General features: G+C 42.9%; 1 protein-coding gene across 1 annotated transcript in view; it reads left to right on the forward strand.

Annotated features, from left to right (window-relative positions):
- Nucleotides 1–17,280, forward strand: part of LOC144761529 (gamma-aminobutyric acid receptor subunit rho-2-like) — a 578,022-nt gene that overhangs the window by 484,399 nt on the left and 76,343 nt on the right. The window contains exon 5 of the mRNA XM_078646849.1: nt 8,389–8,471. Within this exon, the coding sequence (XP_078502975.1) occupies nt 8,389–8,471 (83 nt within the window). The remainder of the gene's footprint in view (nt 1–8,388; nt 8,472–17,280) is intronic.

Here is a 17,280-nt window from a genome sequence, read left to right on the forward strand (position 1 = left end):
TTGCAGCGAGGCTCGCGCTTTAGAACACACGTACATGGAAGCAGGTGATTGCCACACACTTGACTCACTACATGCCACAGGGTGCGCACAAGAACTGCTGTGGAGAAACACGAGAGTGTGACGTATCCACTCCATTCTTTCGCTCACGTCCGTCTTCTGGACATTAGCCATGTTTGAGTTTATTTTCCCTGCTTCGCTACAGATCATATTTCTGTGAAAGATGTGTGTGGATGTTTTTATTTGGAAAAGGGAAAAGTGTCTGGAGTTGTATGAAAACACCACGTTTAGCGTATCTGATGCAGGCCTGCTGCTTTACATTTTATTCATTCTGGTCGAACTCGAGAACGCTTCACTTTATGCTTTCCTCACTTGTTATAAGTTTGGGAGATCAGCAATTGGCCAGACTGTGTAGCCATGTTTTGTTCCCTTTATGGATATTAGATACCTGGAAGGACAGATGCTGGTGAAATCAAGAGTTATGCTGCTAGGCATTCGTTTCATATTATCACAATTTCTTCATACGGACCACCAGTAAACGCATTTGCAACTAAGTGTGACATTCAGTCATGGCTCGCATGACTCACGGGGGAGGGGCGCAAAAAGGGGGGTTGTATGGGGGGGTTTGAAAAAAACGTTAAAAAAACTTCCCTTACCGGGTCCCATGCCACCTCTGTTCCTGGCCGGGTGCGAGTCCCACGCCAGCGGTTTCCTGGAACAGGAATGAAGCATTCATCCTCCCCTCCCCTAAACCAATCACAATGCTGCAATGGCAGCATTGTGATTGGTGTGGACAGCGCCCAGCTGAGCGCCTGTAGGGAGGCCATTTTCTCTATGTAGGCTGCAAGCAGTCTACATAGAGAAAATGTAGAAGAGTGCGCATAACTGGTTTGGTCGGCCCCAGAGGGCCAACCAAACAGTCAGGGCCCACAACAGTGGGCAAGCCACTCCTCCCGTACTTACCCACCTGCCTGCCTTCAACCAGACATACCCTCCCGCCCACCCCCAACCAGGCATACCCTGTCTTATTCAAAATACCATTTTATGTTTCTGCTTCTTGCACTGCGAGAAAGCAGTGGGGCGACACTCTCCGCCCCAATGGAGGAGCCACCCCTGGTCGATTAGCTGCAAGGCCAACTGCCTGTATGTGGCTAACCCACCACAGACACACACACCCATCTCTATTTATAAAATGGTTTTCCGATCCCTAATCTTCAAATGCTGGAGTCCAATTATTCATCAAATTACACCACGGGACCCTCTGATTACACTAAGACAAAGAATACACTGCTGTTGTGAATACTATTTATCCCTGAAGACAGAGCCACTGACTAGCTGACACCTATGTGGAGTTTTGTTGTTACTTGAGATTATTTAGTTTAAGCGCCCTGTCCAAAGCATAAACACTCATCCTACTTTCTTCCAGAAATGACCTTCTCTGAATTGAGATGATGGATTGGGGACAGGGTGGTCTTAGTCCGATTCAATAGAACTCCATGCCAATCCAGGGAAGTGAAAACCAGTTTTAAATCTGCCTCTTCCCTTGAAAAGGAAGAAGCAGATACCAGCCAATCGTCTACGCTGAAATAACCTTATTCAAACTCATCTAGGTGTGCTACAATTGGTGCCTGTACCTCGATAGAAACTCAGGGTTGATACCAGAACCAAACCCCCACCCTCCCTTGCTACGCCACTGCAGTGAGCAGATCAGAGAATCCTCTGTGCGCACCCAAGAACGTTTTGTACAATAGGAGGTTTATTATATAAGAGCCCTCAGATATATCTGGAACATACATTTACATGTTTGTCATATTGTGGTAGGTATTTGTATATTTGGGTTAGGGAGGACAATTTTTAGTGTCAAATGAAAACTTTTAATATTTAGTGTGTGCCTAAACTGCTTGTGTACTTCAACTCACTTGGATGGATGTTCCCAATTTACCAATATCTCCTGAGACATTCTTATGTTGAATCAAAGGTTTAAAACAGTGAAAAGGTAAAAATGGGACTTTACAGTACATACAGCATATTTGAAAGTAAATTAAACATCTAAACAGTCCACTGGCCAGCTATCTGAGTAGACAGAGGGTGATAGCAGAGCCCCATTCTTTTTACAAGCATGGCGCAAAGTGTGAATATCAGTGGTCTGTGAAGTATGGAAAAGGGTTGCAGTAACACCCACCAAGGCACAAACCACAGACATGACACCTCCATAGTTGTTGCAGTAGGTTCTTCTATATCCTCTTCTATTGCCATTATCGTGCATATCAATGTTTGTGACCGGTGACATTTTGCTTTACACTCCCAATAGTTGCCGCTCTTCTGCTTCTTCTATGTCGCTATGATCCAGCGGGCTATAGGAAATATGTCATAAGCTACGCTACCCAACTCCACAATATACACCATCAGTCAATAATCAATCACAAGGCCCATAAATCTAACATGACATATCTTGCCCAACTGAATCATGTGACCTAATTAACCTATTCACAAATTATATACATTTATATACAACCGCGGTAAATGAACTCATCATACTTTACAAACTCTACAAATTAATTAAGCCACTGTGGCGATAATATCTTGCTAATGGTAACCTAAACTCATGAAATAACAAGACCAGCTTGTTTTCAAAAGTAAGATTTTTATTAGCTATTTGTTTAGAAAATGCATATAGAAATCTTTATTAAAGCATTTTTATTAGAATCATTGCAAATAGTTTTGTCGGTTTAATGCAATCAAAAATTATTGTTCAAAATAGAAATAAACAGTTTAGCATTATTAAATCCTAAGTCCCTAACTATACTTGCTAAGAATAAAAGTAAAAGTCTTTTGAGTTTTTCTTACGTGCTCCAAAGAATGTCCGTCTGCACGAAACCCTCATCAAAGGTCAGCAAGAAGAAGCGTGACTCTTCCACGGGGCAAGAGTTTTTATACCTTTCTACGCTAAGCTAATCTAAGAAAATGTATATTTCTCTGCTGAAATCGGAGTCCAATTGGTCCAAAAGTGACAGGCGACGTGTCACCACATTTTTAGAATCTCAGTTCCGTCACCTTCTTAGAGACCATTGTCTCTAGTTTTCGAACAACACAGCTTCCTCCAGTTTGCAACATATAGTACAAGAACGTTTTTGCTTCCTCAGATACAATGCTGTCACAGGCCTCCTTGCCGGTTCTTGGCCTTGGCCTTGCTCGACTAGAGGATTGTCAGCTCATCACGACAAATTTGTTTCAGGCTGGAGGAACTCTTTGCCAACATGGACTCTTTCTGGCTCCAAGCAGATTTTTAGCAAACGCGAATATTCACTAGGCCCAACGCCTCTTTCAAAAACTATCATATAAACAAACACAAAAGAATAATTAATGCGAGTAATACAGTTCGTTCTGTTGCCACCCTCCATTTCTAATGATTAACCCATTAGTCTAAATTACCTAGCTGAAGCGTACAAATAAAGCAGCATTTTATTATCTACCATCCTTCTTTTAATCCAGCAGGATTCTTTATGCACCTATAAGAATAGAGTGACACCACATAGACAGGGAAGCAAAATAAGCACATGCCATTTATTCTAAACAGCTGCAATTAATTATGACACAACAATAGACACGATTAATTTATTATTTTTCACATACAAGGAAATGCAACATAATTCACGTTTATAAGCACACATGTTAGTAGCCCTTTATGTAATTTCTCGTGTATGTAACTTAAAACTAGGTTGAATTAATACACATACAGCATAATTGTTAGCATTATTATTTCTTATTATGGAAGTGTAACTTCGCGAGTTGAAATGAAAAAACATTTCTGAATCTCGCTCCATCAGCTACATCTATGTATGTAAAATGCCCTGTGAGTAGGGTGACTGATACTCTGTGTTATCATGGACACTGTTCCCAGTCCTGGGCTCCTAACTTACGCATCAGATGTGTTCATTTTATTAGTGCAATGGTCATAAACCAAGCCCACAACATTTTTTACTGTCACATGAAAGCCGAGGATTGGAAAATGTGCCTGTGAAGACATGGAGTGAGGTGGCCACTGAACCTGTATAGTAAGGAGACTGATAGCTTTAGGATAACTTTGGCTTTCTGCTAGGACTGGAGCTGCCAGTGCAATTCGTAGAAATGTGCACCCTGTTCACCTATCCAAAAGTTATCTGTGGTACTACCAAATTCTCCCAGATTAACTGTGGCTGTCAGTCCTGAAAGTTTTCAAGAGACTAAATGGCCACATAAACCATATTGCCTTGTGTTCCCTTAAACAAACCTCACACTCCTTTCAGCAAATTGACAAATGAAATCCTGTTAGCCCACTGCTCCTAAAGGTACCTTCCTATCAGAATTAAAGAACATTGATTCCGTGTGGGTTTGTTTTCCAAACAAATTTCCCATGTCAATCAGACTCAAAACATTAACGATCAGAAAGTCAAAATTAAAGGGCAAGCAATTTCCATCTTTGAAATTATCATTTTGACCAGACTTACTTTTAACTATAGATCTGCTCCTTGAGGTATGTGCTTCTCCCGCCTGGTTCCTTTTTTGCAGGACCTTATTGGTCAGAAAGCGTAGTGCATAAATGCCTTAATAATTAAATTGTCTTCTTCTAATCTACTGTTCAGAGCAACTCATATCAGACAGATTACATGATAAATCATTGCTATCAAATGTGCAACATTATGGAAACATGATTTTGAAAAAGCATAGGTTTCCATTAGTTTTCAGCTCTTTTGAAAAAAATACAATATATTCTATTTACTTTAGGAATCTTGACTAATATGAGCTTCATTATGCGTTTATCGAAATTCCGGAGGGATTGTTAACAGGGTTACCATCCCCATGGAAATTGACAGGATCTGCAGAAACTTCATGGACTTGTCACGTTTTCCAGGAAGATTTTAGCTGCTTTTAGCAGTCGAACTTCCGAAGGGAAACTGGTGAGGAGAATGAGGAATTACCTAATGAATGGGACCAGGAATTACTTTTTCCCGTGGTAGTTCATCATTATTCTGGAGAGCCTCTGGGTTTAACCCATTGTACCCATTAGTTCTACACCTATGGAGTTAATGGGACCTCCGGAAATAATGGGACCCACGGAATTAACAACCTCTACACTTGGTCAATCATATTGACGCCCATTGTGGTTTTGTGGTTGTTTTTTGCCTGATTCAAGCAAGAGTGCGGCCATCTTGACTTTTCAGTTCCTCTTGTGTTACCATTTGCATTTGGCTTGCTAGTGTTATGTATGAATAACAAAAGTAAGATGTGTGCAATATATGTTTACTAACCTTAGATCAACTAATGGTGAAACGAATAGATATTTATGTTCAGTGGTATTACTTTTTATGTTTCTGTACAATTCATGCATGTAGGAAAGTCATACTTTTTGCCCTGATCACCTCCCATCTATGGACTAATGCAGGGGGTTACTGACTCTAAAAGTGTCCTGGGCTCTGTTAATCAGGCTCAGGGACAATGCTCTATCCTCCAAACGTATATGCTGATTGTTATTATTCTAATTGGTAAGGGCAACCTAACAGTAAGTCCTCCTAGTGGCCTTAATGTACTTAAGTGTGCACTGCTGTGGTGTCTGCCGTCTTTTTAAATTCAGCCATGCCTTTCAGGCTAGTTTTGAAAAAAGAATCGACTTTAGTATTAAAAGCACTTCCAAAGTCCCAAACTACCTTTTCTATTACTAATAAGTCATCGATAAGGTCTGCCCTAGGCACCCCGAGGGTAGGGTGCATAGTTATATTTTATATGCCCTGGTTGGGAACAAAAGCCAAATTTGTTTTACCCTATGGTAGTGCAGCTAGTCCCTTAGAATAACATATGGAAGACTTTATTAAATTTAATAAAGTCTAATTTTGGATTGAATCTAGCTAGAAATTACATTCAAAGTATCAAATTAATAGTTACATTAAATCCACCAACCTGCCATGGTTGGACTAAATATAACTAATTCAGGAATGTAATTTTAGAATTTACTATCCCGATGTTACCTAAAACAGCCATGTAACAACCTCTTCTGATTGGTCAGCCTTTGACCACCTGAGACAAGCTTTTTCCTTAGTACGTATGAAAAGCCTGGGTGTCTAACAATCCAGCCACTTGGTGGGAGGAGATCTCCTTCCTGGAGCAGCCAGGGAGTGGAAGGGAGCTCAGTAGATGAGCTGGACATCAAACCCAGGAGCATCCATAGAGAACAGATGTCTCACGACCCAGCCCTCCCCCACTTCTTTGATCTCCAGTCAGATAAGAGCTCCCCTAATTAGATTAGGAGAGGGGCTGGAAGAGGATTGTAGTCACATCTCTGGGCTGGGATTCACAGATACACACACCAGAGATTCTCCTCATTTTTATTTTCAGAGAATATTGCATTCCGGGCTGAACGTTTGCTACACTTCACAGGAAGTGGTCATACTAGAGGGAGGAAGCCTTGTTCCTATTTGTGAGGGTGCCCCCTCCCTCAAGCACTAAAATGAAGGATAAATTAGGCAGCTCTGCAGAGCTCACAGAACACTGATTGGAAGAGAAGAAGAGAAGAATGACTGTCTTGCTGTGACTACACCTGCTGCACTCACAAGGCTCCACAAAGAAAGGCCAGTGCCTGACTTCAAAAGGAAAGGAGGGGACTCCCTGACCAGAAACAGGGACAAAAGCTGAAGACATCACCTGCAAAACCATAGAGAGAACACCCAAGCTCACCAGTTGTAACTGGATTTTCCCTAGATTGAGCAAGTGCATTCTGGGAGATTGAGTCCTAGCCCCCAAGTGGCATCCCAGAGCCTCTAAACCCTTGACAAGTGCTAGAAGGCACGTATCTCCCCAAAGGAATCAAGAAACAGCATGATCTGGAAGCTTTGAAACTTTCTGCAAAGTTTTGCATAAAACCTCCAGGAGAAGACCGGCTCAACTTCGAGAGTGAAGTTGCCGCCGTCGACTCCTCAGCCCCGATCGCTGACTTCGCCTGCTTCGTGGTTCTCCTCTCCATGGAGCACCCTACTTCCCCCTTTTCATCATGCCACCAAGCTGCAGCAGGCCTTTGTCCTCGACTCGGTACTTCGGTTCCAACCAGCCCGAAAACCCGCCGATGAGCCTGTTGACCAGACAAAAGAACCAAGAAAATGTCTATGTCCGAAGGTAAAACTTTGGTATGGACAATGTCTGCAGCCTAGTCGGCCTGCAGTTCATTGCAGTCAGCCTGAAACTTTGACTTTGTCCCAGTTCTTCCCCCTAGTGGTCATGAGTTGTGCTTTAGGATTTCGGGCCCTATTAAGCAATTTTATTTTTGTTTAAGCCTCATTCAAAATTCATATCTCTGGATACCCACTTTGGATTTTTGTCACTCTGGTGTCATTGTAAAGATACAAATATTTCCTATTTTTATAAGTTGGTGTTGGGCTTTTATTACGTTGTGTCTTTTACTTATTTACTGTTTTGGGGGTATTAATTGCTCTACTCATGCCTCTCTCTTAATATTAGCCTGAATGTTCGTTTGCCAGGATACCAAGGCTTGAGCAAGGATTAATTCATTGAGACTTTACTGAACCTATTAGTGATTTTAGTATTATTCCTAGCTGAGGGGGAATACTCCTGCCTACTAATAACCCACTTTCCTGCAATGCATCATCACAATTTCCCCAAAATGCTTTCAGAATATGTCTGAGCTATCAAAGTAAAAACCACATACAAGTGGAAGTGTGCGTATTCCAAGTTATTTCACAAATTGTTCAAATTATTCCCAACATTCATGCAATTGACTCTTAATAACGAATGACACGTAATATTGTGCATAACGTTTGCTTAGATACATATTTATAAGGATTAGTAGCATGTCTTTACCCTGTGGCGATCCTAAGCACCATTGTTTTCATGTGCCAGTGTTCTGCAATTCTCTGTTGGCTGACATAAAATATAGGTGGGCCTAGATTTGTAGGCTTCTTCCCCACACCTCTGATATTTACTCATGCAAGTAACATTTACAGATCATAGCCAGATAAAGAGTATAGGAAACTGGAATGTTTGGAAGACTTTGAAACATTTCTTTAAAAAAAACATAAACTTGGTCTGGAAGCCACTAAAGTAATGCCCCGGGAAGATTTATATAGCTGCACCCAGTTATGGGAAAACATGAAGTACTTATGTGAATAGCAGAAATAGTTATGCACTTTTTAATTACTATTACTTATATTTGCCGGATTTTTAGTAGTAATTATCGATATAGGTCAAACTGTATGTAAGAGCAATAGGATTTTATCACTATATTTGTAACTTATATGCCATGAATTCGTTTTTTTCACGCTAGACAGTATACTTAGTCTTGCCTCAGATAATCAGTTGCAAACAAATATCTTGCTGGATAATATAAAACGTTTCTACCTTTTCTAGGGTCACGGTGACATCGATGTGCAACATGGATCTAAGTCGATTTCCTCTGGACACACAGACCTGTTCTCTGGAGCTGGAAAGCTGTAAGTTTAGCAGTAAACGTTATAAGCCTCTGCCTTGCATTTGACAGAGTAACCTCAAAAATGTAAATTCTCACTTGATCCTGTTCTGTATGGCAGTTTAATCTGCATGCAATCTAAAAACCAGGGATCTGTTTTGTAAACCTGCAATTAATGCTTTTTTTTCAAAACGTTTAAATGAATTGTACCCACTGACTCAATGGGACGGTTTAGCCCAATATTTCTTTCCATTTGGGTGGCAGGAGACGGGTTTCAGTTGCTCGGTGCATGTGTTATGAGAGTTGAAGGTGATTTCCTTAACCAGAATTTGTAAAGGGTGTTGAATGCCTTTCACAGGATGTGGAACCTTGGTGAGGGTTGCCTTCCTCAATCATGGGTAGAGCAGCTTTCTACAAAATGAATACTCCTCAAAAATGCCTTTATCTGCTGCAGAACACAGCAAAGTAGTTGACTGTCACCTTTTGTCCATGGCCTGATATGGCACAGAAAAACTGAGAGAATAGCAGTGACAATGCTATCTTTAGAACCAAGACTCCTGAGGCGAAAAGCCGGGAGTAGGGCATTTCTGTGTGCATTTTGTAACTTTCTGCTCTTGTGCTGTTACTAGCTTTTAATTCACGCCCTTTGTGCACTTTTGTGTTATTTTTAACTTACCAGCGCCGCTTCTGCACTTCCCTCTACTGTCCCCCCCAGGGCATTTCGCCGCTTCCAGGGGGCGATTTAGGGCTTACTTTGGGTGCGGGCCTCATCTCCCCGGCGCAGATTCATGTGCGCCATCTTAGGTGGAGGGCAAGGTTAGCGGACTAGTGCTGCGGCCGAATCGGGCCCGGCACTACAAAATGAACACCATCCCTCTTCCGCGTAGCGGGCGGGCGGAGCGGGTGTGCCGATCGCGCGCCGGCGTCGCGCCAGAGGCAAGCCCGTCTGCGCCCACACGGGCCTAGGGCCAGAAACCCTGCCAGTTCCAATGGATCACTTTATTAGTTACTCGCGCAAGGCTCTTTTACAACTCAGACCTATGAAAAACCCTAAATGCCATTCCCTGTACACGCCAGACAGCACATATACGTATTGCAGTCTCTGCAGTCTGGCCTCTCAGGGAAAGAAGCACGAGGTGTTAACCACGACCCAACTGCGCATGGCCTTACTAAATTGTAGGTCATTGCCTAAACATTCCTTGGAGATTAACTTTTTGATCCAGGATAACAAACTTGATATACTCTTCCTGTCGGAGACATGGTTAACCCCGAATTCGGAAGTAGATATCGTCAGTGCGCTTCCCCCAGGGTTTCTTATTCAATCTCAGAACAGGCCCATTGGTAGAGGGGGTGGGTTAGCCATACTCTATAGAGACCCTTACCTGTAGGATGACGGACAGTGGCATATCCAACTGCGAAAGCCTCCACTTTGCCATACAAATCTCCCCCACCAACTCTATATCTGGCCTGCTGGTGTATCGTCCCCCAGGCTGCCTAGGGCAGTTTGTTAGTTCACTATTGGAAACAGTTACTGTCTCCGCCTCCACTGCGTCCAACTTTATTGTATTGGGAGACATGAACTTACATCTTAATGACCCCCACGATAAAGTAGCGACTGACCTTCTGTTCGATTTTGAATTCTACGACCTGAGACTCATTAATATAGACGCTACTCATAACAAGGGATACCTCTTGGACCCCATCTTTTCCAACATCCCTCTAAAGTCCAACCCCCCAATCTCTCTTCCCTGGTCCGACCACTTCTTGGTCCCTTTCTCTTGGCAAGGCGAGACCGATCCTCCTGAAATTCCGGCCTTGCACACTCTGGAGAGAGCTTGGTCCAAGCTCCCCCTTGAAAAGTGGACTCTTAAACTTGAACAGACTGCCCCCTTACACGATCCTGATCCCGTGGTGGTGGATACAAATTTCAGGAGCAGGATTGACAGCTCACTTGACCTGGTTCTGCCGAAAAAAAGAATCGATAAAAAGGGTAGAGTTTCTAAATCCTCTTGGTACACTCCGGAACTTAGATTGCAAAGGAAGAGTTGCAAGAAACTTGAGCGTATCTGGAGGAAGGACTGGGCTGACCACAGTAAAGTGGCCTATCACGTTGCGATTAGAGCCTATAAAGGCTCTCTCAAAGACGCTAAGACCGCATTTTTTGAAGAAAGAATTAGAATCTCTTCCAATTCCTCTGGAGAAACTTTCCAGATCGTTAAAGAGCTATTGAAGGTTCCTGACCCTCCCCTAACCCTGGACATCTCAAGGACCAAATGCAATCAGCTTGCGGACTTTTTCGATTCTAGGATTCAAAACATCCTAAAAACTCTGCCGCCACCTGAGGGCATCTTAGATTTCGGTGGCAGGCACGACGTGCCTAGCTCGCAGCTGGATGCCTTCGCCCCAGTCTCGGGGGAAGAGTTCCAAAAAACCCTGGCAGCTATGAAAAGCGGCTCTCCCTGTGATCCCGCACCTATGTACAGCCTTAAACAGGTTACTTCCACCATCTCCTCCCTTGCCATCGACCTAATTAATGCCTCCCTTTGCCAAGGCATTGTTCCTTCAAGCTGAAAGGGGGCAATTGTAAAAGCCCTACTAAAAAAGCCTCAGCTGGACCCTTCGGTCTTGGCCAACTTTAGGCCTATATCACTGCTACCGGGACTCAGTAAGATTGCAGAGAAAATGGTGAATCAACAACTGTCCTCTTTTCTGGAATCTAAGAATTATTACGGAGTTCGCAGACAGGCTTTCGACCAGGTCATGGAACAGAGACTGCTCTTATATCAGCCATCGAAGAGGCAAGGTGCATCTTGGATTCGGGAGGATCAGCGGTAGTGATCCTCCTGGATCTAAGTGCAGCCTTTGATACGGTTAACCACCGTATGCAACTATGGATACCCTAACAGGGCCCCCTGCCGCTTCTGGCCCTAAGGGTGCATGCAGGGGGCACATGTTGTGCCCCCTGGAATTGGACCCCCATTCGCACATGGTGTGTCATGCATGACATGGTGCATGCCACACCTTGTAGGAACATGCTGCAGCTGCAGTCAAAGCAGTGGTTTGCTGTTAAGCCTCTCCTATGAGCCTAACACAGCCGCCACCGTGAGACTGCGCAGCACTGCCCGCCCAACCTGGATTGCACTCATAATCTGGCGGGCAGGCGCACCACAGGCTCGGCGGTCCTCCTGCAAGCGCAGCGGTGGTGGTGCTGCAGGAGGACCACGAAAGGGGGCAAAAAACTGCTCTTCCTATGGGAACTCTGACTTAACTATAACTATACAGTGGTATCTATCTATCTATCTATCTATCTATCTATCTATCTATCTATCTGTCTGTCTGTCTGTCTGTCTGTCTGTCTGTCTGTCTGTCTGTCTATCAACATGTCTTTCTTTGTGTTTGTCCGTCCATCTACCTGCCTGTCTATCTGCCTATTCATCACTAGGTCCATCAGACTCGCACGGTGCTGCGGTCCACCCACCACCACACTGGTAGTCCGACCGCCCTATTACAACTAGGGCGGTCGGACCACCGTTGCACCGCCACAACCGACAGGGATCTCTGGTGGTGCAGCGCTTTTGAGGTTGCAGTATTCTTGACATTACCACCGCGGTCCTGCCAAGCATATTACCAGATTCCTCCCAACCAAGGTTTTCATAATGGTTTTTACTCCATGGAAACTGTGGCAGAGAGGAAACAAAGGTGTCCTAACAGGGCCCCCTTGTGCCTCAAGGCCAAGGTTTACATGCAGGGGGGCACATGTTTTGCCTCCCTGTGTGCATGCACCCCAGTACCTGCAAGGCATGGACTGCAAATGTCTATGCCAAGCAGGTACTGTCTTTGACGTTCCCAATAAACGCCCAGCACTGACAAAACAGTTGTAATCTGGAGGGCGGTGCGCACACGGATTTGGCAGTGCGGCCACCAATGTGGCTGTGCCCCTCCCACTCCGACAAACTCATAATCATGCCCTAAGTATGTTAATTTCTACAAGTGAAAAAATACCAGTAAAGAAAAGCTACGACTTCAAGTGTGGCCAGTATGACAATGAGGTCACATTTAGTTTCATATCAGCATATTGTTTTGCCTTCAGTACCTGAGTCTTAATACTTTTGAAATATCCACTTAAACATCATGCTTTTTGCTCTGTGATCTGGATTCCTTTGTAGTAATGTAGGAATGTTCTGTCGGCAAGTTTGAATACAGTAAATAGAGTGAAACGTTGATAGATAAGTCTTCTACACATTAGAGTACAATTCAGCTGAATGTAATACCATTAAGTACAATTGTTAGTTCTTTTGCTGTGTCCATCTGATTGATGATGATTCACAAATGAAACCTGCAAATCCATTTTCAATGGCTTACTCAAAGCTCTCTAAATGTGAGAAATACATTGAGTCATTTGATAACCGTACTTAGAGAAGCAATATAAAGCAAGAGGTACAGTTAATGTATGCCTATTTTAACGATGATGACAATTTTGCCGAAGCTTTAAAATGAGCGGCGCAAATAACTTTTCCACAACATGCAACATAGCATTATTTTTCTCAGAAATAATGAGGTTGGTGATAAAATTGGATAATACTTTTAACTAAGGTTTCTTTTGTTTGTCCTACAGCATAAGCACCTTGACTGGTTTCCTGGTAGATACCTTGCTCTGGGTGCAAATGTCAATGCATTTCATATCTTCTTCAAGCTCCCTAAAATCCTAGACCACCAAAAGGAAAGGATTTTTCTTGTTGTGTTGTGTTTATACTCTATTACTGGTTGTGTGCTGCATACATACTATTCACATTGCCTCTAACTTAAGCCTGGATGCTTTATTGCCAATGGACTAAAGGGTTAGGTACAGGTTAATTTGGTGACTAATGTTGTTTCTCCAGACCTGAATTGTGGTTTTTGCTTGAGTAGGGCGTCCACCCCCTTTAGCCAATAACCCCATTTCTTACACTGTACTTTAACAATGTATTTAGTGATGTTCTTTAGAGTTTTGTAATGACATTTGTTAACCACTTGGTAAAGTGGTACAAAAGGGGGTGGTGATGGACGGAGCATCTGAACCAATCAAACACTCACACCCAGTCAAAAGATCTGGGTTTGATCCACCACCATTCTTTAGCCCACTCTGCCACCCCAGTTCAGACATGGCTATATGCAAATCAGTCTGACCCTGTGCCTCATAGGAACAGTCCAGCCCGAACTGCCAAGCCATACCTTCCCTGGACCGGAAACAAGCTTCCGAGGACCGGTTTCTGGCATTCCAGCCGTCTTCAGCCCCGGCTTGCTTGAATCCAGTGGCAAAGTGAGCAAGGGACTCACGTCTGAGCATACCCTGCCACACGTATGGCGGCCAAAGCGGTACAAAAGGGGGTGGTGATGGACGGAGCATCTGAACCAATCAAACACTCACACCCAGTCAAAAGATCTGAGTTTGATCCATCACCGTTCTTTAGCCCACTCTGCCACCCCAGTTCAGACATGGCTATATGCAAATCAGTCTGACCCTGTGCCTCATGGGAACAGTCCAGCCCGAACCACTTGGTAAAGCAACTATGCACTGCAAGAATTGTCCCTAAGTTCTGGCATTTCATTATCCCTTGTGCCCACCCTATGACCACCAAGATCACTGTGCATAGTGGCGGGGCACAGGCATTTTAATTGGTTAGGCCCTGTTCCAAGGCACCGTTTTACTATGCCTAGTAGTGACTGGGCCAGGTCTTCATCTCTTGCCTTGAATGGCACCCATGCTGTGTCCTGGATTTAGATGCATGATCTTGTCTTTGGCCAGAGTACATTGTGGCAATATTGCACTGCTCCTCTTCTTTAGTGATTAGAAGCAAGGACTGACCATATATTGTTGGTTGTGTTAGTAACCAGGGTCACATTACAGTGGCTGTCTCTGCTTTTTTTTATTTTGCGGATTCAGAACCACTGCTACAAATGGCACCAGAAGTTAGTGGTGGTGAGGGGCTAAATGTGATTTGGAGTTCCATGGTGAATTTCTGTATGGTACAGTCACAAAGTTGCTGTTAGGAGGTTTCTAGTAGCCAGACGTACTTCACTAAATTCTGCAATCCGCTCGTCCAGCTTAACAATTGATAATATTTGAACTTCTAAACCGAGTTCCCACATACCGCTGAAAGGTGAGGCCAGGAGATAAGTTCTGCATCAAATAGCAGTTGCCCCCATGTGGTGATACCACAGCTTCGAAGGGGAACTGCAAGGGCATCTTCCAAACACGGCGGCGTACCTGGGGAATCTCAAACTGGGGTGATGTCAATATAATACAGGATTTTTAAAAGGCGTCTTACCTGAGACCAGAGCTTTATAGCTGATGACAAAATCTTCACTTTTACCTTTTAAAACAATTTTGGGTGGCCAAATTTTAAAAGGAAGCACCCTGCTTGTTCAGTAAAGTCGGTTGTAAGAGCTTTATAGAGTGGTGAAAAAGTTGAACTCTCCATCATTAGTTGCTGGAAATTTTTTAAATGAAAGGCACAACAATACAGATATAATTCAGGGGTTGCTATGCCTCGATATTCTTTCTTCTTTCTGAGTTTCTTTAGAGCTATTCTTGGCTTTTATTTCCCCACATATGTGGGAAAGTGGCTGATTATTGGTGCAGGGTCCACAGGGTGCTTCAGGAAGTTACGGGTGTCGCACTTTTGCCTGAAGCCAGGTGATGCCTGTTAAATGTTTGGGAGCCCACTAATCATACTGTAGCCTGGACGCAATGGGTAACCTTGGGAATGATGATTGCTAAACGTAATATTGCACAATTGTGGGGATCCCAGCGGCCTCCTACTATCGAGGGTTGGATAGACGACATGGATTGGAGTATGTTCAGGGAAAAGACTGTATACGTGGCTCGAGGTCGTCCCCGAAAGTGGCATAAAATCTGGGCCCCCTGGAATCGCTATAGAGGAGATATCTGTGTACCACCTGAGACTGTTGTATTTGATCCCCCGATTTCCCCCTGACCTTGACTGCAAAGTATATTTGATACCTCTTTTTACTTCTTCCTCTCCCCTTCCCCCCCCCCCCAATCATATTCCCCTTTTATATTGTGGTCGGTGTACTGATGGTTCGCCCTTGTACAGTCTATTTGCTTTATGTACTTTATTGATGCCTTGCTGTTTTCTTTGTTTATTTTTTAATAAAAGGAAATATAAAAAAAAATTATTTCCCCACATGAAGCTTGAAAAAAGCCCCTACACCTTCTTAATCAAAATTTTGGGGAAATCTAAGGGGTTGGTATTAAACAAAAACGTGTATTTTGGCAAGATTGACATTTTTTATAAATTAGATTTGCCTAGAAAGGAAAGTGAAAGTGCCCCCCAAGATTGTAATTGTGAGCTAACTTTCTTTGTTGCTTTTTCAAAGTTAACTTGGGCTATTTTGTCAATATTTTGGACTATCTGGATTCCAAGATATCTAATTTCCTTTTTTGTGTAAATACTCCTAAAATTGGTATTCCATTTCATTAGTTCTGTTTTTTGTTGATTTAGGAGATATCCAGAAACTTTTCCAAAGCTCTCTATTTCTGACCATATCTCTGGATACGATCTTTCCAAATTACCGGTGTGAATTATAAGGTTATCCACATACAGACCAATTTCTTTTCCCCAACCATTACATCTGAAGTGGATAATATTTTGGCAGGCTCTTAATTTACATGCAAGGGGTTCAATGTAGATATTAAAAAGTAAAGGGGAAAGGGGACAGCCTTGTCTGGTTCCTCTTCCAGTTTGTATTGAACTAGTTAGTTTCCCGTTAATGCGAATTTTTGCTGAAGGGTTTTTGTATACGGCTTTAATTGCTGTCAAACACGTTTTGCCTAAATTAAAGCGCTGGATTACTTTGAACAGGAAAGACTATTTGACCCGATCGAAAGCTTTGGCAGCATTGAATGTCATTACTGCCAAAGGGGACCTATTACTTTGTCTAAATGTTTAGTGGTAATCTGGGTTTATATTTTATGATCGCAGTTCAAAAGGGAGATAGGCCTATAGGACTCGCAGAGTCTTGGATTTTTATTTGGTTTCACCAGAATTGTTATGTTTGCCTCTTCCCATGAAACGAGTGGAGTATGACCTTCTATAAAGGATGAATTAAACAATTGAAGAAGATTAGGTGCCAGTTCATGTTTTAATATAATGCAGATCTCATTAGGGATGGAGTCAGGGCCAGCAGCTTTTCCCTTTTTTAAAGAACTGATGGTTTTGAGTAATTTCCTCCATATGTATGGGGCGATTTAATTGCGCTTTTTCGTTTTTCGTTTTGTTGGAGCAAGTTAAGAGCTAGCTCTGATAGAAATGTTTCCATGTAATTTTCATCAAATATCGTCTCTAAAATAAGGCTCTTATTGCCGCCTCAATCACCGCACCCCAATTTGTTTTGCTCCATAGATTTGGATAAGAGTCTGCAGTTGGTGACATAGCTGTAGCTATCTTCTTGAGTCACATACATTTGTGTCATTTTCCCAGGAGTTATACATATAAAGTGGTAGCTTGAGAATGTGTAGATTCGCAAGCAGTGCTACAAATTGTGCCTGCAAACAGGTGTTGTTATAAAAAAAAAAATTGAAAGGCAGTATCTACGCCTCTGTGATCTCCCACATCCTGTCTGGGTTCTGACTAGGCTCCCACTCATGTCTGAAACTACCCAAATGTTTTGTTCCATCTAGTACAAGCTTTACAGGCATTTGTGAATGCCTATCATCATGTAATAGCAACAACCGCAACATTTTCATTTATGGCCATCCAATTCGATTTCAAAGATCCACTGTTCCTTTGAGAACCTAAGAATCTTGCATTGCATCAGATTTATTTTCAAAT

Source organism: Lissotriton helveticus, chromosome 6, assembly GCF_964261635.1.
Source record: "Lissotriton helveticus chromosome 6, aLisHel1.1, whole genome shotgun sequence".
In the NCBI taxonomy this organism is placed as follows: domain Eukaryota; kingdom Metazoa; phylum Chordata; class Amphibia; order Caudata; family Salamandridae; genus Lissotriton; species Lissotriton helveticus.